The sequence below is a fragment of the Cyprinus carpio genome, chromosome A19 (assembly GCF_018340385.1).
Source record: "Cyprinus carpio isolate SPL01 chromosome A19, ASM1834038v1, whole genome shotgun sequence".
In the NCBI taxonomy this organism is placed as follows: domain Eukaryota; kingdom Metazoa; phylum Chordata; class Actinopteri; order Cypriniformes; family Cyprinidae; genus Cyprinus; species Cyprinus carpio.
The window spans coordinates 962,695-989,419 of NC_056590.1; the positions used below are offsets into that span (position 1 = coordinate 962,695).

General features: G+C 36.9%; 1 protein-coding gene across 3 annotated transcripts in view; it reads left to right on the forward strand.

Moving 5' to 3' along the window:
- The first annotated feature begins 10,218 nt into the window (after window positions 1-10,218).
- Window positions 10,219-26,725, forward strand: part of LOC109074638 (zinc finger protein ZFPM2-like) — a 46,288-nt gene continuing 29,781 nt past the window's right edge. Inside the window, exons 1-3 of one of the 3 annotated variants that reach the window (XM_042775999.1) lie at window positions 10,222-10,594; window positions 22,431-22,556; window positions 25,793-25,894. In XM_042775999.1, the coding sequence (XP_042631933.1) occupies window positions 10,555-10,594; window positions 22,431-22,556; window positions 25,793-25,894 (268 nt within the window). In that variant the 5' untranslated portion in view covers window positions 10,222-10,554. Of the gene's footprint in view, window positions 10,595-22,430; window positions 22,557-25,792; window positions 25,895-26,725 lie in introns of all 3 variants that reach the window. The other 2 variants (XM_042776001.1, XM_042776000.1) reach the window with 2 other exon arrangements.

A 26,725-nucleotide genomic window follows, 5' to 3' on the forward strand; every position in this document is an offset into this window, starting at 1 on the left:
TCGTTATTTGCAAAAGGGATTTAATTAAAACGTGCCTTCCCAATTTTGGAGGAAGTTCCCTAGAAAGGGAAAAACGGATGTAAGGTTTTGTTTGAATCACTTTTGCTATATTGTGTATTGTATATCCCACTTTAGTTAAATCATACAGAAATGAGGTGCGATAAGCAACCAAACAATTGTGCTTTGCTACAATGGACGTACTTACTGTTCTTCAATAACTGCTACTGCTAACTTTTTTCTCCTACTCTCAGAGGCTTTGGCTAAGATGGTCAGGGTTGCCAGGTCTCCAAAACAAAACCAACCCAGTTCCAACAAGCCCAAAACTAGCCCAATCATGTTTTTTCCATACTTTCAAAATTGTGGGGAGATCATTGTAACCCGTGGATTTCAAAAACATTCCCCAGTAAAACCACAGACTTGGCAACCCTGAAGATGGTGGATCTCTTTGTCTTCTCACAACCGTTCAATTAACCCAATCACCCGCCATCTGAGCCAGCTGCGAGCTCTGATTGCAGTCAAGATAAACACAAAACAAATCGATACGAGTGTTGTAAAGGTTAAATGATGTTATGTTGTCTGTTGTAACGCTGGAGCAGTGAGCCACTGACTCGGTCTCGCCTCGCCAGACTTTTAATGCTCCAAACACTTCAGAGTTGCATTCGACCCACCAGTAATTCATTCAAAACCTTGGCTTATTTCATGTTTCTAATCCAAGAGCACACATTACGCTCGCTAATTAGTCTAAATTAGCCGATTCTCTCACGCACATCTTTCCTCAGAGAAAGGTTGTTTAGTCGATCCCACAAAAACACGACTTTGGTGTTGAACGTTTTCCGACTCAAATCCTGTAAAGAACCCAGCAATCTTTTCTTACAGGCATACAGTCACTTTCAAAAACAATTAAGCCAATGACATCACTGTAATTAAAGTAAGTAATTACCCTCTTTAAATGAACAGCTTAGCACAGAAAGCACGCACACACAGGAAAAGAGCATCCGCTAAACTACTCTTCTGCTCACCTCTCAAGACCACACAAAGAAAGCTCTTGTTTTTGGCACACGTACACGTCATTCTGAAGGTACATCATAAATATTTGAACTCAGTTCTTATCAGTGAATTTGCATTAGTCTCTTATCAGTCCTCTTGCCGGGCTTAACTTGATAAGGAGGAAGCGCATCATGCATGAAGCTTCGCTTAGTCTGATGTCATTCTTTAGCCAAGACTTCATCAGCATCAAGGAGTTTGCATGTTAAAGACAAGCTTCAATATTACTCTTATATATTACTGCACTAACAATAGACAAGGGACAAGACATTGGAGAAGTTCTGCACTATGCAACTCTCATGTTAGCACATATAATATTTAATCCTTATGCATTTTAACATCTATTCCAATGCAGTGCCATCAGATGTCCAATGTTTTGTGAAACAGATGCTGTCCATGAGCTGCAGGTCCAGACTGATGGTCCAGTGGTGTTTGGGTTGTGATCCACTGCTCATGAAGTGTTCTGTATGTTTTTCTGCGTCTCGTCATCTTTGCTGCTGATTTGAAAGAGCGGCCTCTCTTCACCTCACACTGTGAGATTCCCCCATCTGCTTCCCCTCCATTTCATCAGCGCCCCGATCGACGGCAGCCCTTCCCTCTATCACAGTCACCTCGCCGCATGCCACGGATTTGAAGATTAGCTACTCACATATTTTCCCTTTCAGAGTTTATCTCCTACAAGACACAGCCATACTGAAAAAGGGCAAAGCCACAATGAGCCACATACTTTCTCATGCCTCTAGGCCTTTTAATTACAAAACCAATGAATAAATAAAAGTAAATGAATAAAGTAGGTGGCACTGGGACAAATTCTGCTGACATATTTTAGTAGCACATTTAAAATCATTGTTTTAATAATCTTTTGGTGTGCTTTAAAGACTTGACCTTATATTGGTGTTGACTAGCATACTAAAGCACACTTGATTATAATCTTGACTGTAGTGTGTTATTCGATATTTCATTATTTTAAATGTAGTAAATTGTATAGCTTCAAACAAATTGAATTACAAATATCTTGAGATATATGACATGATATTTCATTATTTTAAATGTAGTAAATTGTATAGCTTCAAGTGATTAAAAGAAATCACTCTAAGATTCAACTTATTAGCTTCAAGTGATTAAAAGAAATCACTCTAAGATTCAACTTATTGCATTTAATACAAATTTAAACTAATACATTTTCATTTAATTGTAAATAACATTCAGTTAAGTGTCCAAAATGTTACATTTAGTTAACACATAAACATATTATTTCCTTAAGTATTCTTTTTAGAAGTATGATGCAATGTAGTTCATCACATCAACTATCATCCACTAACATCTGACGACCACAATGTGTCAGAGAATATCTATTCATTTCTATTTTACATAACATATTATTTTATTTTAAAAAAAAAACTTTCACAATCACAATCTTCCTTTAAATTTAAATAAATGCCTTTTGAGTTCATATTTTGTTGCAATGACCATTGAACAAAAGCTGCTTTTTGAGGCCATTTCAATGAGTCTGATGATCAGAGTTGAATTTTTAGTAAAAAACAAATGGGAAATAAAGATATTCATTGTATAATACAGACCATAAAGCAACCCAATGATGGATGTTTCATAACTCTATAAGAGATACAGAGATGACACTCTGAGTGCTGTTGTCTCCTCGCCGCTAACAGCTGTCTTTATCTTTTGTTATGACACGACAATCTCTGACAGAAGCCTAATTACTGTTTAAGTTAATTACCAGCACTACACTGATGCTCTGCCTTCAGTTCAAAGCTCTCAGCAGCTAACTGACATGTTGTCTCTTGCATATTGGGATGGTAATGGTGGCGTGCCATTATCAAACCCCTAATGATCAGGTGCTGGGTGTTATATGAGGAAGCAGGTCACTTCTGTCAAGGCCTCTGTACCTCTTCGCCCCCCCGTGATGACTCTTCTTGCCCCTATCACTGCTTTGATGCACTGGATGCTACGGCGGTAGCAGCGCTAGGAGAGGATGTTCTCAGAGAGAGGAAGTGAGCGTGTGACGGATAGTAATTATGGAGTTGTTCATTTGATAATCCTGTCTGCTGTCCCACAGGGAGCTAATTAAACACTGGAGCATTCATTAAGCGGCACCTGTCTCACTGGAAATGATAATGTGCCAAAGTTCATCTGAGCTGAAAATGTCAATGACAGAATTGAGGAAGTCAGGAAACAATGTCCAGCTGTTGTGTTGGACGACTGGAAGCATCAGCAAGCTTTATTTTTGATGAACCACTTTATAGTGTAAACCCGCTGGGAAACCAGTTTTAATAAAAACAATTTTTTTTTATTTATTTATTTTTTTTAAGGTGTCCTCTGCTTAATTATTTTTTTCTACTTAAAGGGAACATGAAGTTAAAATTGACCTTATTTACTTTTTTATACTGAAAAAACAAACAAAAAACTATAATCTAAATCAACGGATTTCACAAAATAATTTTTTTATGCCTTAAATAGGTAAAAAAAAAAAGAAAAGAAAAGAAATAGAAGGTATTTAAGGTAAAAATTGGTTGCCTCTTTTTACAGTGTACTTGATAGATATTTATCTATTTTCTTTAAAAAAAAGGTATTTTATCTTATTTTGTATTGAATTAATGTATGTGTATTATATCTATATGTATTAATTGTTATAAATAATGGAGCTGTTATTTAATCATTTATGAATTAGATGTGCATTTCCAACATTCATCATAACCTACAGGCCGAGTGAGCAGAATTATTCAATCTTCTATTGTTGTGTCATCCCTTTATTTAAAAACATAGAGATAATACAAAGAATTAAATCATGCCATTCTGCTATTTGCTTTGTCTAAATAGAAACATTTAATTTTATTTGCATAGAGAATATAACATTTAGTATTTTACATTAATGTCATCTTTTGCTAAAAACAATTAGTGACACTTTAAAATCAGATTTCATTAGTTAAAATGAATTAACAATGCAAATTACTTCTAAAACATTTAATAATCTTATTGTTCTATTTTTGTTAATGTTAACAAACTTTAATAAATAATGTAACAAATGTGTAGCATTATAGTTAATGCATTAAAATGTTAACTATGGGACTTTACTGTAAAATAATAATTCAGGTGTATTTGATCTATTTTGCAAAAATCAGATAACGCTGGGGGAACATTTACAGTGGAGCACCACTGGTTTGTACTGTAACTACACCGCGTGACTGCAAAACTTAGCTTGAATCACATCAAATCATGTGAGTAAAGGAAAGCACTGATTGATAATAGCGTGAAAGGATTTTTTTGGGATATAGTGACTTTATTATAAAACAGAACGTTTCTGTCCTGGATGCTGATTGGTCAATCCAGTGTTAGAGTTTGCTTCAGATATCACACTCTCCATTAAAAAAACAAACACAAACAAAACAAAATAAAATGTGTGTCTTTAATATTTTTTTATTATGCATTATTATTATGTAGTTATTATAAATATGTTAATAAAACAACACCATTTAATTGTATATTTACAGCTTTGTATCTTATTGCATGAATACATAAGACTTTTTTGCATTTATAGTTGATGTACTTTTGGTACTATAAAGATTATTAAGATGAACTATATTAGTTTTACCTACAATACTGATGTAAAACGAATTATATAAAGCTTAAAAGCACACAAAACCGCTGTTAAAATGTATAATTATTTAGACTCAGACTTGTAACACTATATTCCAGTGCTCTCATCAGCTGAATTTGCTCTGTGTGTTGTAAGCAGAGGTGTTGTTCTCTTAATGATTAATTACCTAATGTCAGCGTGGCTCCGTCAGGATGTTAGTATGTGTGATGATTAGCAGTCCAGCCCCATAGGGACGCATATTAATGAGGCCACATACAGTGTTAACAATTCATATCAATTCTTAAGGCAGGGCCTAAATTAATTAAGCTCTCATTTACAGGCACACAGAAACCCCTCTGGATTTAATAACGCTTTTTGGAGTAGCATTTACACAATTAATTAATTCTCATTAACAGCTAGTGAAATATAGCAGTTATCAAAATGATGTTAAGGTGATGACTCAATAATGACGAGCCTGACGCTTCACTCCCTCTGTGGCCAGTCAGTGACTGGACGTAACGTATACATACAGAAAATGCATATGCAGCATTTGGACAAGACAGAAAAATGGCACAGCCCAGAGGTCTACAATTTCATATCATTATGCTTCATCTACATATCAGCTTTATCTTAAATAGACTGAGAGGCAAGAGACCAGCAGAAGTCCTGATCTCATTTTAATCACATTGGAGAAACAGATCATTTGTTATAAGGGTTCAAATATTTAGTATACTGTATATACACTGGATTGATCAAATGTGGTTCTTTCATAATTCAAGAGACTTAGTTGACCTCTGTTGTAGATCTTTAAGTTTCAACCTTGTCTGAGATTTGTTTCTCCTAAAATGAGATAAAATAGAAATACTTTTATTCAACAAGGATGCATTTAATTAATTAAAATTGACAGTAAAGACATTCATAGTGTTACAAAAGATTTCTGCTTAATATAAATGCTGTTCATTTAAAATGTATTTCCACAAAAATATGAATCAGCTCAATGGTTTTCAACATTGATAATAACCAGAACTGTTTTTGAGCAATAACTCAGAACATGAGAATGATTTCTGAAGGATCATGTGACACTGAAGACTGGAGCAATGATGTTGAAAATGCAGCTTTGATCACAGAAATAAATTACATTTTACAGTATATTTAAGTAGAAAACAGTTATTTGAAATTGTAATAATATTTCACAATATAGATTTTCCTGTATTTTAAATTAAATAAATGCAGCCTTGGTGACAATAAGAGACTTCTTTCAAAGGCATTTAAAAATCTTATCAACCCCAAACTTTTTGTTTATATGCTTTAAATGTTGTTAGCACAGCTCAGAAATTTTGGTCTTGGATTGTCATAAAAAAAAAAAAAAAAATATGATGAGGAATATTTGACTTCATATTGAAATCTTCTGATTGCAGATTTTGGTCAAATCAGAACACAGTGTGAGACATTGGTGTGATCTCTCATTTGAATCTGAAACAACTGAAATATTAAAGTGATGTCATTTGAAAATGATTTTGAGCATGCAATGCTTTCAGGGCCGTGCACAGACATTTTGAGGGGCAGTGGCTCAAACCAAAAAAAGGGGCACAAGGGTGCTTGTTAATACAAATTATCCAGTTGTTACAAATATACAATTAAAAGAGAAGATAGCACTCTCTGTAATAATTGGTTTTATTGTAGATGTTTTGATAAGAGTGGGCTCTCCCTCACTCTCTGAGCCTGCTTCTGTCTCATCTTCAATGGAAGCAGGGGAGAGTGGGGTAAGTTGACCCCTGTATCTTGGCAGCTGTACACTTTTACTGTCATGAGAAGATGTATTTTGGAACCACACATCATTTCTGCCAGATTGTGAAAAGGCGAAACACTTTGGGGGAATGGAAGGCACCACGGCCGTAGCCAGGGTTTAAAGATAAGTGTGGTCTGGGTGGGAATTGTCCTATAATAACCCACTCATTATATACACTAAACACTTTAGAAGAGACAGATATGTAGATGTTTGTGAAAGATGTTTCTCTGTGAGCATTGTTAAATTATATCACATTGCACCATTAGTTTAATTCAGCAATTAGTTTACTGTTATAGTTTTCATTAGGTTATAGATGATAACTTTGTCTAGGCGCCCTTATCATTGTGGCAATGACTATCAGTTGTTTATTGGTTCATTCAGCAATACATAGGCCTATTACTGTTTTGTCGTAGTTTTCATTAATAAGGAATACTAAAGTGATTAATTTGATTTACTTTGACTAGTTCCCTTATGAATGTTGTTGGCACAACTTTGTGAAAATTTAAATAAAATTTAAATAAAATATGATGTGTTATAGATTACTGGTATCAAAAAAAGTGATTATAATAAGAAATATACTTAATTACAAGAATTAAAGTGTGACAAACTGTTAAATATTATATATGATGATTTACCTGCTGGCTTGCTTGAGCTTTGTTTGCAATGTTGAAGTGTTTTTCCCCACCCCCCCCTCTCTCTCTCCCAATTCCAACAACTTTTGATGAAGGCTTTTTTTTTCATCTACAATGTGTGCCAACAACAGAAAATTTGGTGTTATCTATATTATATCTGATCAGGTACAATAATTTGATTAGACATTCTAATTCTAAGAACATGGATATTTTGTACAACACTTTATGTAGGCCGAGTCATTACCAACAAAAACAAAAAAACTACCAACTAATTACTAATTCAGCGGATCAACCACTGACTATTTTTTTATCGTAATGCATCTACCTGGTAAAGCAACGAGCTTCGGGGACTGTGGTCTCCACTCTCCAGAGAGCGGCACACAGATTGTGAGTGATGCTGCGGAGCGGGTGGGAAACACAGAGCGAATGGGAGGAATCAGCGGATCTTTAGCGGAGCGGTAACAGACAGCTTTGAGCTGGGGTGATGGGGGGCTTGGTGAGAGGGGCACCTCAGCCGATGAGGGCAAAGGGGCAGTGGCTCTAGCCACCGCCCCCCCAACCCCAACCCCCTGTGCACGGCCCTGAATGCTTTTAGTATCCAAGATTGGAACAACTGGCCCTTTTATTCCTCATGAATCAGTGATCTGTGATAGGACTATAGTGTGTGTGTGTGTGTGTGTGTGTCCACGAATATGTGTGACAGCTACCGATTTAGGGCCCCAAGGACTTGCTCCTTTCCTTTCCATCAGCAGGCGTTTTCAGGGGGCATGCAGTAATTTCATGGTTTGTTGAGGGTGTGCAAAACCTGGGCCACTGTCACTGTTAACTTTCCACTCGCCTAGAGCCTTTAAATGAAGTTATTAATCCAGCAAACACAAGCGAACCGGGTGCTCCTGTGGGGAGGGACGAAATTCGCTGCCCCCGTCGACATCCGCCTCGCTACAAACCATGTAATGACAATTTCATTAGTTTTTTAAGATAACTTTGACGTCACCTCAGTGGACGTAACCCATCAGGACCGGTCGCGGTCCTCTTCCTCTTCCGCTCCGTGTCGCGTCCTCCATGGTTGCACCACATCGGTTTCCCAACCTCCGTGTTCTGACGGCGCATCTGTTTCCTGTTTAATTGAATCAAGCCTTTAGAGTTTCCTTACACCCCCTGCACTGAGTAAATGTGGTAAGAGCACAGAAGTAAACATCAGAGCTTTTGCCATTCACGGCTTATCACCAAAGACCCATATGTTCACATAGTATGCCTTTAATTTGAAGGAAGGATTGTCTACGAAATATCCCTCGCAGACAATGCTGGAGCAATAGAGACAAATACATCAAACTAAATGTGTTTGCCTTACTGTAAATATTATCTTCTGCTATGTTTTTAGAGGGGAGTTAAAGCCCACTTGCAGTTATTTTAGCCAAATTTGGCCATTTTAGATGTATTATTTCTCTTTATGGATAGCACACAGGTGGGTAAAAGGTTGGCGGGGATGATGTTTTGCCAATTTATTTTATCAAATGAACTAAAAATGAACTTCAAATATATCTCAGGCCTGAGGCGAAAACATATGCAAAACCCATTACGCAGGCTTCACCCTTCCCCATTTCACACTATAATTCTATCAGATATCCTTTTAATGGTCTTCAGAAACGTGAAGGTGATGGAAGGTAGGTGCAAAGAGTTGAGGGCTTCAGACAAGCCAGATAAAGTAACTGGATGAATTATGCCTTAATTGTGTCTGCTCGAGTCAACCGTCTCAGAGAGATGGGAAAAAAATGCATGGAGATGCACGCGGCAAAACCATATGACAGAAGCCAGAACTGTCCTGCCTCTGTAGTTCCTCGAGAAAGATCTCATAATCTCTTAAAGCCTGATATTAGGATGATTTTCTTTATACAAAGAACATCTTATTTTCTAGTTCTTTAAAAACATTTGCACTTGAAAGAACCCTGAAATGGTCTGATCTGATGAATATGTACATTAAGAGGTTCTAACCCAACAAAGAATCATATAGCAGCTCAAAAACTTCCTACAGAGTGAATAATGCTTTTTGACAGGAGCCTATTCGGAGAACCACTGAAGAAGCTTTATTTTTAAGAGTTAGCTACTGTAAAGGTTAAGTGGTTGTGATTTACTGTAAGAGTGCTGCATGCACTTTCACCCGTTCTGTATCTTCTGTTTCACAGAGGTCATTCTCTCCTCTTTGTTTCATATAGGCTGTCTTTCCCCACCATAATTTCACAGCTCAGTTATTTACATCGCCCTCTCGGTTGAGCAAGATACGGCATAATTGCATGTTAGTTTTTAATTATAAAAAAGTAAGGAGATGGGTTGTAAGGTAGCATCGCATTGTTCCCGTCTTATCCGCTCTCTGTGATCGTGTGAGCCTGTCTCCTGTGCTAAGTGATGATAAGCCTGCTTTCAATGCTCGCTCATAATTAATCCATCTCTGGCATGCGCTCGCTCCCGCGTCTCAATGGAACTCAATTCACTATTGATATATCTCCCATAAAAAGAGAGGTGCAAATCCTTTAGTTGAGCCCTAGATTGAAGACATGATTCTCATCGCATTAAATCTCAGAATCTATAGTCTGAAAATGCATCAAATTACAAACAAGACTGCACTGTTTTGGTGACACACTTTTCTGGAATATGTTTTTTTTTCAAGAAATGTGTCTTCTGGCTATGGAGGAATTTCAGTGTGTTTGTGTATATCACTGAACACTAAAAATAAAGGTTCTTTATTGGTATCTATGGTTCTATGAAGAAGCTCAAACATAAAAGGGCATAAAAGTACAAACACAAGAACAAAGGTACAAAAGCTTTCACTGGGTCGGTACCATTTCAAAAGGTACACATTGGTACCTTATTTACCCCCAAAGGGCACATATAAATATCTTAAAGGTACATATTAGTTCCTAAAGTGTATACAGGTATCTTAATGGTATATTTTTGTACGATTGCTGTTATTTTCTGTTCATTCTCAAGCTGGAAAGGTAAAGTTGAACAGATTGTAGCCTATTGTAGGTTATAGTGCTGCACAAATCCCAGTTTTCCTGTCCTGTCCCAAACAGTGCGCTTTTTGTGCACTTGTGGCCATGCAGGACCCCACAGAGGATTCTATGACCAGGGGCGCCGCTATGGTTTCTGGGTTGTCCCCCTCGGCCCTTGGAATCGTCCTAACCGTCAGCAGCAGAGTGTAGTGGATGTGTGTGGACTGTCTGGAGTGTGTGAGCGCTGCTGCAGCTCTACGGCGCACCGCTGCGCTCAAACCTCCTGCAACAAAAGCTCAACACGCGCTCATCTGCGCTGTCAGTGTGCGCCCGGATCTCCGCGCAACTTAACCCTCTCTCTACACGACGAGACCAGCAAAGCCTGGCTGGAAGCAGACAAACACCGAAACACAGCCGAGTCTTACAGGCAGTGCGTTTATCTGGGTTTGGATGAATCGCGGTATCATTTTGTAATCTCGAGTGAGTCCAGCGCGCGGAGCAGGAATGTCCCGGAGGAAACAGAGCAACCCCAAGCAATTCAAACGTGAGTTTGCCAACGCGGATTTTACTCATGCCTTATTTCTTTTTTTATTTTATTTTTTTCAGATGACAAAGCAGGTTGTTTATAGTAGTTTTATAGTTTTTTATAGGGTCAGCTTAAGTTGATGTTTTATTTAAAAACATTTGTTTTATGAATCGATTGTTGATGGAGAATATCTGATCAGTTAGATATGGATCAGAAAAATCAAAGGCTCGTTTATCTTTTATGCGTTTATCAGAATTATGCATTAATTGTTGTTCTTCTTTTTTATATCGAAATTAAAATGGCAAAACTGAGATCTTTGGAAAGTTAGAAACTCCTGAATTTGTCTGAACGGCTGCATGCAATGTTTGTGAAGTATAAGCATATGCATTATGCCTTTTGTGACTTTTAATCCAGTGCTTTTAATAAACTAAATTAACTCATAACAATCAATGATTTTTATTTTTTTTTTAATCCAGAACTTCCCAAAAATGTTTGAGAAATTAATACTAGAAATTAGAACTAGATATATGATATGAAAGTAATATTTAACCTGTAAAAATTGGAATAATTGAAAAAAAAATTTTTTTTTTGAATAATGCAAGCACTGCAAAACATCTGTAAATATCTGTAAATGCATCTCAGAACTATATAGAAGTGCTTTGGAAGACACTGGGTGAAATTTCAATTTTTGTAGCGGCATACTTGAAATGTAGTACAAGGACAGCTCTCCAGAACACCTTATTTATTTTCAGTCTTGGCATATTGTGCTGGAGTTTCTGTAGTGATGAAACTGTTTGCTTAGCAGTCCGGGCATATCAGCTCTCATCATGTCTGTTTTCTGCTTTTCAAGGTCTGCATTATACAGCAGGCAGTTGTAGTGATATCTCAATCTGCAGACGTGTCCCACATATTTCTGGAGTGATCTGAAACACTAGCACACAGCGCAGAGTTCTTGAAATGACTGTAGCACCTGTAAAGAGCACAGCTTTGCCAGCCACCTGCTCATAGCAAAGGACAAAGAGGTTGTTATGGGTAGAGATGGGTAAAACTGTCTTTTTTTATGGTTGCATTTTGTTCCCAATTGAACACAGTTTGCCCTGTACCCTGGCGATTCACCCTGGATTTTCATATTTTGCCTATTCCATCCTCTGGTGTGCCCTCTGCAAAGCAGATAAAGCGAGAGCACTGAAAGAGCTCCATTAATTTGCCCCGATGACTGTGGCGATAAAGGCAGATAATGGGCTTGATAAGCTGGGGAAGATATACCATCAGAGACCCCATTATTACCATTAGAATTCCAGGCCGGCAGTCTGTTCCAGGCTGATAATCCCTCCCCCATCCTCCACTTCGCATGATAAGACAAGGAATGGTCAGTCCGCACTCTCTTTATTAGCCCGCCTGGATATTCCGATAATATGGTGATAAATTATGTATTTTCTCTTCTCCCACTATTTTAGCCCTATTGAAGGATCTGTCTTTCTCCTTATGGAGAGATAAAAAGAGCATTTCAGGTCATCTTTTTTTCCCTTCCCATGCATCCTCCCCCCTCTGCTGGTGTTTAGGGGTTTAGTTTGATGGTGAGGGAGATTGGATGGCCAAGGTGTCTTGGTGGGAGAGCAGGCGTCAGTGCTATCAGCTCAGCATCTCCAGCACAGGCTGCTACCAGCTGTTCATCTCAACCTCTTATCACCTTCACGGCCAATCGCAGTGTACATTTGGCCAAATTGTTGGTCGGTGCAAGGCGGGTTCGCCAAGTAAATGACAGCGAGAATGGCACGAGCTGCCATACCAGCTATTTTTGGCATGAACTGAAACGTAATTCATTGTCATGCTGAGGATATTTTTACTGTCTGTGAATTTGTAAAACAGCAAATAATTGCTGTTGGTCATCGCACTGTTCCCTACACTCTCATAAAAAAAGGTACAGAAGCTGTCACTATGGCCCTAACCTTTCAAAAGGTACTAAGAAGCACACTTTAGATACTAATATGTACGTTTATAATACTAATTTGCATCCTTTAGGGGGGAAAGATGATACAAATGTGTACATTTAGACAGGGCACTCAGAAAAAAGGTACAAAAAGAGACAGTAGATGCACTGAGGACATTTTTTATGAATTACTTACAGAATTTGAAATTATGGTCTGTGTATGTGTATGTATACATATTACACAGAATATGTGCATCATACTCAACTCAACTTTGTCATTCTTCTTCCACATATACAGTATACTACACAGTATACTGAAGAACGAAATGTCATTTCTGATGGAGCAAGGTGCAAAGACACTGACAAAACAAGTATACACACATATTCATGACAACAGGAATTGAAAACATAAGAGCATAAGAAACATAAGAGCACATTAAATATAACGAGCAATAAACATGACGAGCACAATAAATATTAAAATTTATAACTCTCTCAAATACTTAATTTTGCATTCTATCTTCGAATGTCTTTGTCTAATGACTGCCGAACCTTATAACAAAGTGTCTTGTCTTTAATGTCATGCTGCATCTCTTTAATCTCTATCTAAAGTTAATAATATACAGTCTTGCAATCATTTTTGCACAATAAACCCCTTAAAATCTAAAAAATATTATTGTATTATATAAAAAACAATGCATTTAAAATGGCATTTATTTTCAAAATGCACAAGCATGTTTTTGTTTAGTGGAAACACATTTATATGCAGAAGATGATATGAAGAAGAGTGAATTTAGTTCACTTTAGCATCATTTGTGTGCAGATCTACTTCTACTTCTAACTACTGAATGTAAGAACTGTTTCTGTATAGTGTAACTGCTAATGAAGTTTTGTCAATAGTATTTCTCTTGCTCTCATTGTTAACAATACTTCAATGATTTATTTGGAGGCTGTCATTCATGGTTGTCGGTGCTAACTTGGTGCTGTCAGAGTATGATAATTTATTTCATTATTATACCCTATCAAGGATGTCAGATTTGTTGCCTCTCCTTTATTCTTTTTTTAATCTGTTTTGATTAACTTCATCTGCCAACTGTCAGTGTGAGGCATCCCTCAGTCGTGAGCTATCTCTCAGAGATCAGTGCAATATGAAGAGAGGGCTTATTGCGTGCCAACTTTCTCCCCAGCATCTGTTCAGCACTAATGAGCTATGAAGTGCTGTGGCTCACTAGGCTGCAGGAGGAGGAGGGGAACGCCACGCGCCTGTCTCACCCTTCTCCAGGAACACTGGGAGACGTCCCAACTGTTTAGGAATGCAACTACTATTTGTCTTTGTTTGTTACACACACAGATTCCACAACTCAGTGATTAGTGATGCTTGGAATCTAATTTAAAGCAGCGAGCCACGAGAAGCTTTGCAGTACAGTAAAGGTAAGGGGTAACCACAGTAAAATCAGTGTAATGCACAGCCTTGAGTGGTTTATTGCTTTTAAAAATGGTGCAAATTCAGTATGATAAAACACCCATTAATGATAAAATAAATATTGTTATTGAAACATCCGTATTAGTCAACCAATACAAAATCTAACCAAACACTTTAATACAAATGTCCAAAAGCTTGCCCTTAAAGCGCGTCTGTAGGCTGCCTCTGGGAGCAGTAGCTCTAAAAGAGGCCGACAGAATCAATGGCAAAAACAAGATAAGCGAGATGTTTATTTGACGAGCCTTAATCATTGATGCCCCTGCTGTGCTAGATGTCCTATCAGGGAGGTCCAGCGGCTCTAAGGGAACACGCCACTTTTATTCTGCTCACCTTCATTGAGCCTTTAGAGTTAAATCAATGATGTTAAATCAATAACTGTTGTCAGATGCACAAACTGGTGCTTGGTTTTCAATGGGAACAAAAAGACAGCTCAATTAGAGTTTTTGTACTGAAGATTTGTTAAAGAGCTTGTCCTTCCAGTTATACCAGCGTCCCTTTAAGGCATGTCATTGCAGTTGGCTGCAATCTTGGTAGCACCCTTGGGTGTCTGTTTTCTATGTCGTCAATAGGCAAGTACATCTCCTGTCTACTTAAATGGAAAACAGACAGAAGTTTGTGCAAATTGTATGTGTCGAAAACAGCGAAAATAAAATTTATTTAACAGAAATTGCTGTCTCAGTGTTGACTCAATTTCTTCTATACCTTTTGGCTTTAATAAGATTTCCACAAGTTCTCCACCATTCTTGCTCCTTCTGACAACAAAGCACTTAAATGCACAAACTTCAGAAGAATTAGGATGTGGGACATTTCTGACAGCACGTGAAGGCAGCATTAGTCTTCGTTAGTTTACTGTCTCTGTTTAACAGTTCTAATAATGAATGTTAAACAGAGCAAGTAAGCATTATAGCATTTACTTTTCGATTAATTAGTAGCAGTTGTCATATAAATATGTTAATGGCTCAGTGAAAGAGGAATGTATGCATGTATGATCAAACAGATTTAAATGGTCAAATAATCTGGTATAAAGTCTTATAAAATGCTTAATAAATGAGTAATTTGAAAAGTCAGATATGTTTTCTTGTACAGTGGCTGCCGGTGCCACAGTAAACCGTGTTTGTTGGGATTAGAGAGCTCGGCGGTCTAATTTTAACTTCAGCACCTCCACAGCAAATGTGATGGCAACGCTTTTAAATGCGGAGTGGAAAATCGCTAATGGCACAAATCCGGGGCACTAATAGGAGATAGCTGAAGTCTGTGTGAGCATCTTTTGCTAAAAACTCTTCATAAATTCATAATTCAAAGTGCTTTTGGGGTTGAGTCTGCAAAGCTGTTGATATCAAATGACAGCCTTCAAGTTCTTTAATTACCTTTAGTGATTGTGCAGCACGCTTTCAGGATACGGGAAGACTGTTAAAGCTTCATTATTAGTTGTGTTTTCTGTTTATATCGGGGGGTTGTTTGAAAATTATACTGTGTCACATGTTTGGAAAGGTTTCTTTGCCATAAGAAGGAACAGCATGTGAGGATCACAGGACAGAAAAATATAACAGGAGATCTCTTTGATATCTCAGTTGATTCTCACATACAGTAATGAGATTAAATGAACAAACGGAGACTTCTGCTGCTCTGATTTTTTTTTCTCAGAGAAAACAACCCCAGTAAATCTCACATGGATCTCCAGCAGACTTTCAGAAGAGATTGCGACTCAGACTGGTAAAGTCTGCAGTCTCAAAATAATCTAAAATATTTCTTATTAATATCTGATGGTCCTTAATTGATTCAGTTATCGGTTATGCTTCATTTAAGATTTCAGAGTCTTTACAATATTGAACTTTGTACTTAATCTCTGCCGTATAACATGCTTTATAATGTAAATGTCTGGATGATGGAGACTTTAGCTCTGATGAATGTAACTGATTATTTTAGGGTGGATTGATTTCTTGTTGGGGTTCGGTGATTGTGAGCAGATAATTCAGATCTTTAAAGTCAGGAAATCGTTTTTGTTTTTGAGTCAAGGATGTTGTAGGTCATTGTGTTCCCTCTTCAGTCACAGTCTCTCCGTCCAGATGTCAGCTCTTATATGAGCCATTGTTCCTACACTTCTCCGTAAATACTAGTTCTGGGATTACAGAGTGTATCGTATGAGGTCTGAACATTATTCATGTTTCCATGCTGTGTAATCATTCAGCTAATCTCATTTAAAGATACAGCGGCACAAAGGCTGTTCGTGGGAAAGACTGAGCATGTGTATGTGAGGATTATGGGAACGGTGATCGCTGATGGGGCTTCTGTATGCTAAACGAAAAACGTTCCTATTGTATCTCATATTAGTCATGCATGGAGTTGTTTCACTCTCCCCAAACATCACAGAACAAACAAAGATGTATCACTGAGATGCAATGAGAGCTGTATAGAGAATATTATATACTTAGCTTTAGGTAAACTGGGCTTAAAAGCAAAAATACAGTAATTACACCAACACTACCCTTCATAAAAAGACATACACTTTGGTATATATATATTTTTTTTATTTTTTCTTAATTGCATGTTATTTACAACTAAATGAAAATGTATTATAGTTTACATTTATATGAAATGCAATTATAGCTGAATTCAAGAGTGGTTTTTAACCCAAGGAAGTAGGTTAAAAACGGTTATCTTTATGTGTTTTCATAATGACTTTCATTGTCTGTTGAAATAGTTAAAGTTACTGCTGAATGTACAGACAAGCATTTATGGTAAACTAAAATATACTTTAATTTCTATTGAAAGTTGTATTTCATGCATTTAAATATATTTGTAATTACACCTTTCTAGTAACAAAGTTGCAGTTTGGTACATTTAATATTAAATAACATTTAATAGTATGTTTAATATTAACTGTAAATGTAATATCAAATAACACACTAGAGTTAAAATGATAATCAAGTACTTTACATGTGCTTTAGTATGTTAGTCACAAGCTGTCTATGGGGTGGTATCTTTCCAAAGGTACATTTTTGTACATTTTAAGTACTAATATGGACCTTTAAGGTATCAGTATTTGAAAAGATTCCACTCGACTGACAACTTTTTGTACATTTATTTCTGAGAGTTTACAATATGTGACCCTGGACCACAAAAAAAAAAAAAAAATGGAACATAAACTTTACTTAATATCCTAATGATTTTTTTGCATAAAAGAAAAATAGATAATTTTGACCCATACAATGTTTTTTTTGGCTATTGCTAAAAATATACCCCAGCGACTTAAGACTGTTTTTGTGTTCCAGGGTCACATATATTGAACATGCTGTGCTTTTATCCCTCTCACCTTATTCGTGTCAAATTAAACTTGGCATCTATTTTTTTTGCTGGAGGTGGAGGTAGATGTCTCAGAGGCCCTGAGGCACTTTAAAAGACATTCTTGGCCCACACCTTTCCTGAACCTTTCCTTCTTTGTCCCTTTGTCTTTTGCTCTCCATTCTCTACATCTCTCTGGCCCATCTACCCCTGAGAAGAGCCCAGCAGATGACTGAGATGTTATGCCACTGAGGTGATCGGGCATGTGATACAGTGCCAGGCCGCCACAGCTGTCTGTCTGATGTTCTGCCGAGGTTTAGAAGGAGGAATCCAAATCTGACATTCACACAGAGCAATGGGAGGAAAAAAATTATTCTGTCTGGGAATGTAATCAAGCATGCGTACTCTTTATGATGCATCTTAGTTTTTGTGTTATGTGTTATCCTTGAAGTAAAGCAAATATTTAAAAACTGCAAAATGAAATTAGGCAGGTCAGTGCAGGAGGGTAGTTTCTGGATGTTATGCACCTGTTTACAATACACAGTATATGAAATTATGCATACTGGAGATGTGTGATATTGACAAAAATGGCAGAATTTATTTACACTGCGCTTACAATTGCATACATAATTCTATGAGATTGTTTTAAAAAATAATATTTTAAATATTAAAATATAATAATAAAAAAAAATTAAATTAAGCTTTTACATTTAAAAACTAAAACCATTAGTAGGTGCAGCAAGTCATTGTCTTTTTGAGTGAGTCATTGATTCATTTAATCAATCGATTCTTTTGAACAACGAATTCATTCAGGAATCCAGTCTTTTTTAATGGTTCACTGAATCATCAATTAGTTCACAAACACAGATTCATTTCGGAAAGAAGCAAGTGACTGTCTTAATGAATGGATCATTGAATCATTGATTAGTTCAAAAACAGATTCATTTGGGAACGAAGCAAGTGATGGTCTTTATGAATGGATCATTGAATCATTATTTAGTTCACAAACACAGATTAGTTTCGGAAAGAAACAAGTGATGGTCTTTATGAATGGATCACTGAATCACTGATTAGTTCAAAAACAGATTCATTCACGAACAAAGCAAGTGACTGTCTTTATGAATGGATCACTGAATCACTGATTTGTTAAAAAAATGAAGATTTATTTGGGAAGGAAAAACATTCCAAAGAGCAAAAACAGACATTTTTGACAATATGGTGTCTAAAATGTAACACAGTATTAACTTGTTAATTGAACATCCTGATATTCGAGAAAAAAACAGCATGCTTGCTTGTGTGATATTGCTAATTGCTTAACTATGCTTAACTATGCACAGTTTTCTGTGTACTGCTCCATATTTAGAAAATCTATGTATGCATTCTGCATTATTTCTTTCAAAAATAATTGGTAGTATGCCATTCCTGCTCATCAGTCTTTGCTCAGATGTAAAATCTCTACTGTAAAATAGCAGAATAGAAGGACCAGGCTGGAATGATGGGGAAAAGAAGGCTGATTTCCATGCGGCTCGGTGCTGTCAGATTGAATTAGCTCAGGTGTAATTAGAGTGCTGGAGAGCGTCCTGCTTTGGCTGCGGTGTGCGACGGGGCAACATGGCTCTACACTGAAGCCAGCTGATACCGAGCCGGGCCGCTATCACCATGCAAACACACGCCTCCAACATCGCAGGCGAGCGGCAAATCCAAGCATGAAATTAGCAGTCACTCAGATCATGCCTGCATACTTGCATATTTCACTTTGTGTGTTTTCTGCTTTCTTTGTGTGTGTGTGTGTGTGTGTGTGTTTAGTGGAAGAGTGTTTGAGCCACTAGTTGGAGTTGAAGTGCAGTGTGTTCTGATGGAAGGAGGTTATATACTGTTTGCAAATGACGTCTGCGTTTAATTAGTGATTTTTTTTGTCAACATGAAAGTCTGCAATCAAATGATTTCAATATAAACTCAAACATTTCGTTTCTCTGAAGTTGTTCCAAGAATAAATAATCCAAGCTGCCATCTACAGTCATTTATACTAGGAATGAAATATGTTTATACTAAAGTTTATACCTAAGCGAGAGCTCTATCAAGTCTCCTGAGCTGTGGAGGAGTAACATTGTCATCTGGTGTAGGCGGGGTATTTTTGTTTTTGTTACAAGATCAAATGTGGTAAAACTCTGACCTTGTTCAGCGCGTCTCCTCTCACCACGTCTGCATCTCCATTCCTTTCATGCACACAGTCACTGCTGCCCTGCTACAAAGAGGCCATTCATAAAGCTCATGAAAGGAAAGAGTTTACTCACCCAGATCACAATATCTCTCGCTCTCTCTCTCTCACACACACACACACACACACACACACACACACACACACACACACACACACACACACACACACACACACACACACACACACAGTGTAGAAATACAGAAAAAACCTAACCTTAAATGAAAACTTTTAGCAATTTTTAGAGTGAAAAACAACACATATTGTATTCATTAATTGATTTTCTAACAGAGAACATCTCTATAGAGAGGTTTAGTCAGATTTAGTTCACATTTGGAGATGGTTTTGCACACAGACTTGCACACAGACTTTTCAGCCCTGTAAACATGAAAAGTCGAAGCCAGAATATTTTTAATATCAAAGGTGAAACACATCTGTTTAATTTCGCTCAGGTGGGTTCTATTCCTCCATGCCCCCTGACTGAAGAAAAAAACAACATTAATATGCAAATATCAAAGTACATGTACAGCTGGAAGGGAAAATGACTCTCTTGATAGAATGTAGCCAATGTCTTTTTTTTTTTTTTTTGACAGAGGAGAGAAATTAATCAAACAGAGAAAAATGAACTTTGTGATTGCACGGGTGTACCACCCAAAGGCATGGCAAGCAAATGAAAAATCAACATTGTACCCACTGATAAGACAAATTAATAAGAAAGTGTGCTCTGTCTACCTTCAGTGCTGCTGCTTGCGTGAACAAGTTATCTCGGAGCAGACGTAACCTTAGGCTTTGGATCTGTTCCTTTGTTGGCTTTGCTCGAACACTTTGCAGTTTCCGAGACATTACAAAACAGATATCCTGTCATAGTTTGTGAGGTACATGGTGGGATATGACGTTGATGATGGACATGACATGATGTTTGATGGACATGATGTCATGTGGCTTGTTGAAGAGATGTGCTGTTACTTTTCAGACTTATTCTGATTGTGGGTACATGTTTGCATGTTTTCGAAAACTCACACCTTTCAAAAATGGTAAAATCTAGTCAATTTTAATATTTTATATAGCTACTTGATTGTCTGCCTCAACAATGCCCTTGTACTTAATAGTGTGCACTTAATAGTATCGAATGTGCTCTTGTAATTTACTTCAAATCTCGAAAAAGTATATTTAAAAAAAAAAAAAAAACTCTACTTGCAGATAATATAATATGAATAAAATAAAAAGCCGCTTAAGTACGCTTAAAGAGAGTTCACTTTCATAAATGTTTTTAACACACTTTAAAATGTAATTTCTAAGTTTTACTTAAAGGGATAGTTCACCCAAAAATGAAAATTATGTCATTAATGACCCTCATGTTGTTCCAAACCCGTAAGACCTCCGTTCATCTTCGGAACACAGTATAAGATATTTTAGATTTAGTCCGAGAGCTTTCAGTCCCTCCATTGAAAATGTATGTACAGTATACTGTCCACGGCCAGCAAAGGTAATAAAAACATCTTCAAAGTAGTCCATGTGACATCAGAGGGTCCGTGTAGAATTTTTTGAAGCATCGAAAATACATTTTGGTCCAAAAATATCAAAAACTATGACTTTATTCAGCATTGACTTCTCTCCCGGGTCTGTTGTGAGCGCGTTCACAATACTGCAGTTTAGTGATATCCGGTTCGCGAATGAATCACTCGATGTAACCGGATCTTCTTGAACCAGTTCACCAAATCGAACTGAATCGTTTGAAACGATTCGCATCAACAATAAGCATTAATCCACTGTTAACTTTTTTAACATGGCTGACACTCCCTCTGAGTTCAAATAAACCAATATCCCGGAGTAATTCATTTACTCAAACAGTACACTGACTGAACTGCTGTGAAGAGAGAACTGAAGATGAACACGAGCCGAGCCAGATAACGAATGAAACATTGACTCGTTCTCGAGTCAAGAAGCATTTCTGTCGGACGGGAAGTTCTGTTCTTCTCCGCGAACCATTATACTTCACATGCGTGATTCAGACTGACACACAGTCTGAACCGAACTGGTTCTTTTGGTGATTGATTCTGAACTGATTCTGTGCTAATGTTATGAGCGCGGGTAAACCGAAGGCTTGAATCAAGGGCAATCATCGCCAATGAAGTCATTACGTCGAGCGCAAAAGAACTGGTGAACCGTTTTCGGCAACCGGTTTATTGAATCAAACTGTCCGAAAGAACGGGTTCGCGGAAAAGAACCAAACTTCCCATCACTACTAGTGATCCGAAAACCGATGCAACCGGTTCTTGACTCGAGAACGAGTCAATGTTTCGTTCGTTATCTGGCTCGGTCAGCAGTTCAGTCAATGTACTGTTTGAGTAAATGAATTACTCCGAACGACATGAGGGTGAGTCATTAATGACATAATTTTCATTTTTGGGTGAACTATCCCTTTAAAAATACATTTTAAATCATTTTGTTTTTAACAAAGTACACTTATATTGATGTGATATATTTTAAATGTATGCAACTGCGATGTACAAATGTGCAATTACATAAAAATTTTAATTCATGGAATACAAGTTTCAATAGAAATATATATTTTAGTTCATCATAAATGCCTGTCAGTACATTCAGCAGTAACTTTAACCATATTTCAAAGACAATAGAAGTAGTTATGAAATGACATATAAAGATGTACTTAAGTCCTACTTAAGTGGGTCAAAAAGCACTCAACTTTTTGAATTGAATATAAATTTAAACTATTAATATATTTTATGCAATTAGCATGCTATTAAGTGTCCAAAACCAATTAAGTATATTATTTTAAAGTATACTGTGTCCTTAAGTACTCTTTTTAAAAGTGTATTCAAGTGTACTACGTTTTCACAAGAGTGAAGTCAAAGGAAAATTCACTTTAGTGTCTTCTGAAGTGCTAATGTTGTGCACTTGTTTGTCTGTTACTTGACAGGACTGTTTGAAAATGGGCTTGAGACTGAGATCTTGAAAGAAGAAGACGGGTCTGTGGAGGACGACCCGCTTTACTACTCTGACCCAGAGAACATTGTCTCTAAAGATGGAGATCACTCGAGGAACGGTGAGCTCATTTCCCATTAAATATAACCAGAGAAAACATTTATGTGGTTGAAAATCAACTGGAAAACACGGTAACACATGGTAACACTTTAGTTTAGGGACCAATTCTCACTAATAAGTTGCTTATTAGCATGCATATTATTTATTATTATTATTTATTAGTACTTATAAATCACATATTAATGTCTTATTCTGCATGACTACATTTTAGATCCGTTAACCCGATCCCATACCTACACTTAACAACTACCTTACTAACTATTAATAAGCAGCAAATTAGGAATTTATTGAGGCAAAGTCATAGTTAATAGTTAGTTACATATTCACTATTAACTAAGAGTTTTCCCTCAATAAACTTTTAATTTGCTGCCTATTAATAGTTAGTGAGGTAGAAGTTATGTTTAGGTATCTTAATAAACAACTTGTGAGTAGTGTTCCCTAATCTAAAGTGTTACTTAAATCACATTACACATAAAATTCATCATTTTAAATCACTTGTTTTAATATGTAAACAAACACTTCTGTAATCCTATAGAGGGCTATATTTCATATTGTGTTTCACTATAAATGTTAGAAGTATCAGACCTTTTCTAGAACCCACAATCTTTCCCCACATTCCCACCGCAGCCCCTTTAGCTCAAAGCAGTGTTTGGTTTTGTGCTGAAATTGAATTTGAATATGAAAGAGAAGATTGAAGAAATATGGCATTTTGAGGGAAGACCTACTGTATATGTTTCTAACAGGGTTATTGGTCATAGTAAATAACAACAGAGTTGCTGGTATTTGCTGCAGGCCTCCACCATCAAACTCAGGCTAATAGCATCAGCTCTTTGAACTGAAATTCAATTACAGGCGTTTCTGCCGGCCACACCTCACCGTCACAACGGGATAATTCAGAGCCCCCCCAGCCATTAGAAATTCACTCCGCATCCTAACGTTATGCATTTCTATTTGTAAACGATGAATCTTCTCTTTGAAATGCCTGTCCAAAAGTTTGCGACGGCAAAAGTGAAGTGCGTAAACTACCTGCTTTGCCTGCGAGCGTGCAATCTTCAAAAGAACAATCACTTGTGCTTATTTGTTCGAAAATTGGTGGAACGATGTGTGCTGGTTTGCTTTTTGTTCTTGTTGAATAGCAAGAGGTGCAATCCTTTTTCATTTCCTCACATGTTTTGACCTATTAAGTTTTGAAGGGCAGCAGCGAGAAAACATTTTTGAATATTTGAATATTCATTGTTTTTCTTGATTTTTGTTTCTCCTCCACTTGATCGCATAATTGCTTTTTGAATCTGTGAACCGTATAATGGAAATGTCAACAATAAAAGTATAGATCGTGATACTTGATGAGAATGAATTATGATTTATCGTTTATGATTTCCTCAGCTGGGTCATTTCGAGCCGCTCTCAGGACTGTAGGATTGCTTATTAATTACTCAAACATGAATAAATAAATATGTAAGAACGTCAGTTTTCCAGTTGAGGATTATTACATATATGATAAGTCATACAGTAGAATAGTTAATCTGTGAACCATATAATGAAAATGTCAAAAATCACACAATAGATAATGGCAGATTTAATATTTATAATTACATTAGTACAGGCAGTAAAGCTAATTAGATTACATTTTAAAATACGCATAATCAGACTACACTTACTTTTTTATTGATTACATATTATTTAAACAATAGCAATTAATTATTTAATATACTATTAAGGGGTTAGTTCACCCAAAAATGAAAATTAGGCTGCGTTTTACTCACCCCCGAGGCATCCATGGTGTATATGAATTTCTTCTTCATATACATTCATATCGCAAATCTGACCTCATACGTCATTCCTCCGGAACAGCTTCCATTTACAACAGTGAGCGCAAGCTAGATTCAAGTGATTATTATATTTTGAATATGGATATTTTTCTCATAGAAATGCATCAATTCGCTACAGGAGGCCTTTGTTCACCTCCCGGAGCCGTGTGAGAGGCTTTTTTTTATGGATGGGCGCTTTTTATTTCACATCTTTTGGACTGATGCATGCAACACCCGCTGACTGCAATGATAGAGCTTAAAAGATCAAAGACAATTTTTAATATAACTCCAACTGGATTCGTCTGAAAGAAGAAAGTCATATACACCTAGGATGCCTAAGGGATGAGTAAACCGCAGCCTAATTTTCATTTTTGGGTGAACTAACCCTTTAATATATTTTCTTTTTTTAATATATTTTTATATCAATATGGTACAAGATAACTCTATTTAAATCAATGTGATAAACGAGTTATGTCCAAAGTAATCTAAAAGTAGTCTGACTTTATTACTTCAAATGTGTAATGTAGTGGATTACATTACTATCTACAATTTTTGTCATGTAATTTGGAATCAGTAATGGATTGCAATTTGTACGTAATCTATGCAATAATTTCCAACAATCCTACTGGAATCCATATTTTTCAAAATATCACTCTTTTTTTTACTCTTAATCTGTCCGAATACATGAAACCCCCTGGTTTGAACATGCACCAGCTTTTAAGTGGTATTTTGGCTGCCTTGTCCCTTCAAGAAGGTTTAATACTGTATTTATTCAGCTCGAGTTTTAAGATCATAAGGTTTTATCCAATCCAGTCACTAGAAAGGAATTTCCTGTCTGCAGAGGACATGTGCTGATTCCCTGTGTGTGTGTGTGTGTGTGTGTGTGTGTGTGTGTGTGTGTGTGTGTGTGTGTGTGTGTGTGTGTGTGTGAAGTTGTGTGAGGAAGTTGTGTGAGGATCTGAGGTAAATAGGCCTGTTCTTGGAGTTAACTTCTCTTGCCTGTGACGGTGTTAAATAGTACTTTGCCCATGGTGTCAGAGCCAAAGGCAGAAAATCCTTAATCACAGCTTAATTAAGGAATCATCTTGTAGCTTAATTTCTTTCCCAACACTGTAATTAAACATTTCCAATAAGTTTCGTCACAGGGCTTAACGCAGGCAGCCGGTCTGTGATCAAGGTGGGTCCAGGGACTTGCTCTCTGTCTCTCTTCTATTCTCTCCAAAGAAACGAGCATAAAATCCCACAGCAGACACTTGAAAGAATCCAAAATGAGAAACTGCACATTGGAATTACAAGGAATAAGGGTTTTAAATGAAAGACACTGAACAGCTGCTGCCAGTGCGAGAGCCAGATCGGTCCGGTTTACTGACTGTGCTACAGTTTAGCCATTTGTACCGCGAAACCCCTAAGCTTTGATGTCTTTATACAGGCAAAATGGCCGGAAGTTTAAAGGTGGAAAAACAAGACATTGACGGACAAGAAGAGAGAGTCCAACCAAGCCCACTGACAGCAGAGGAATGGGATGGCCCAAGTAAGACAGCCACCCAATCACGTCTCAACAGTCTTAGCATATCTTACATTGGTAACACTTTATTTTGATATTTCTACAGTGGCATGCCAAAGTTTGGGAACCCCTTGCAGAATCTGTGAAAATGGGAATAATTTTAACAAAATAAGAGAGATCATACAAAATTCATGTTATTTTTTTTTATTTAGTACTGTCCTGAGTAAGATATTTTAAATAAAATTTGTTTACATTTAGTCCACAAAGTGTTTCCTTCTGGAGCATCAGTGAATGTTTGCACCTTTTTTAATAGTTGTGTTTGAGTACCTCAATTGTCCTCAGTGTGAAAAGATGGATCTCAAAATCATACAGTCACTGCTGGAAAGGGTTCAATCATGCAAAAGATGCTGGGAAACTGAAGAATCTGCAGGAGTGGGAGGATTTTCCTGAAGAACAGAGCTCAGTTTAACTGTTCAGAACAAACAAGGGACTCATGAACAATCATCACCAAAAAAAATAAATAATAAAAAAAAGTCGTGGATCATCCAGGTAACCACACATAGTATTAAGAACCAAGGGTTCCCCAACTTTTGAATGGGGTTATTTTAATAATTTTAGTTTTTCTTTCTTCTTCTTGTGAACTAAATGTAAACATCTTTTATGTAAAACGTCTTACTCAGAGTCAGGACAGTACTAAATAAAAAATAACATACATTTTGCATGATTTCTCTAATTTTGTTAAAATTATTCACATTTTCACGGATTCTGCAAGGGGTTCCCAAACTTTTGCATGCCACTGTATAAGTAACTTCACATGTCAACTAGCAGTCTTTAGAATATTAGTAGACTGTCTGCTTA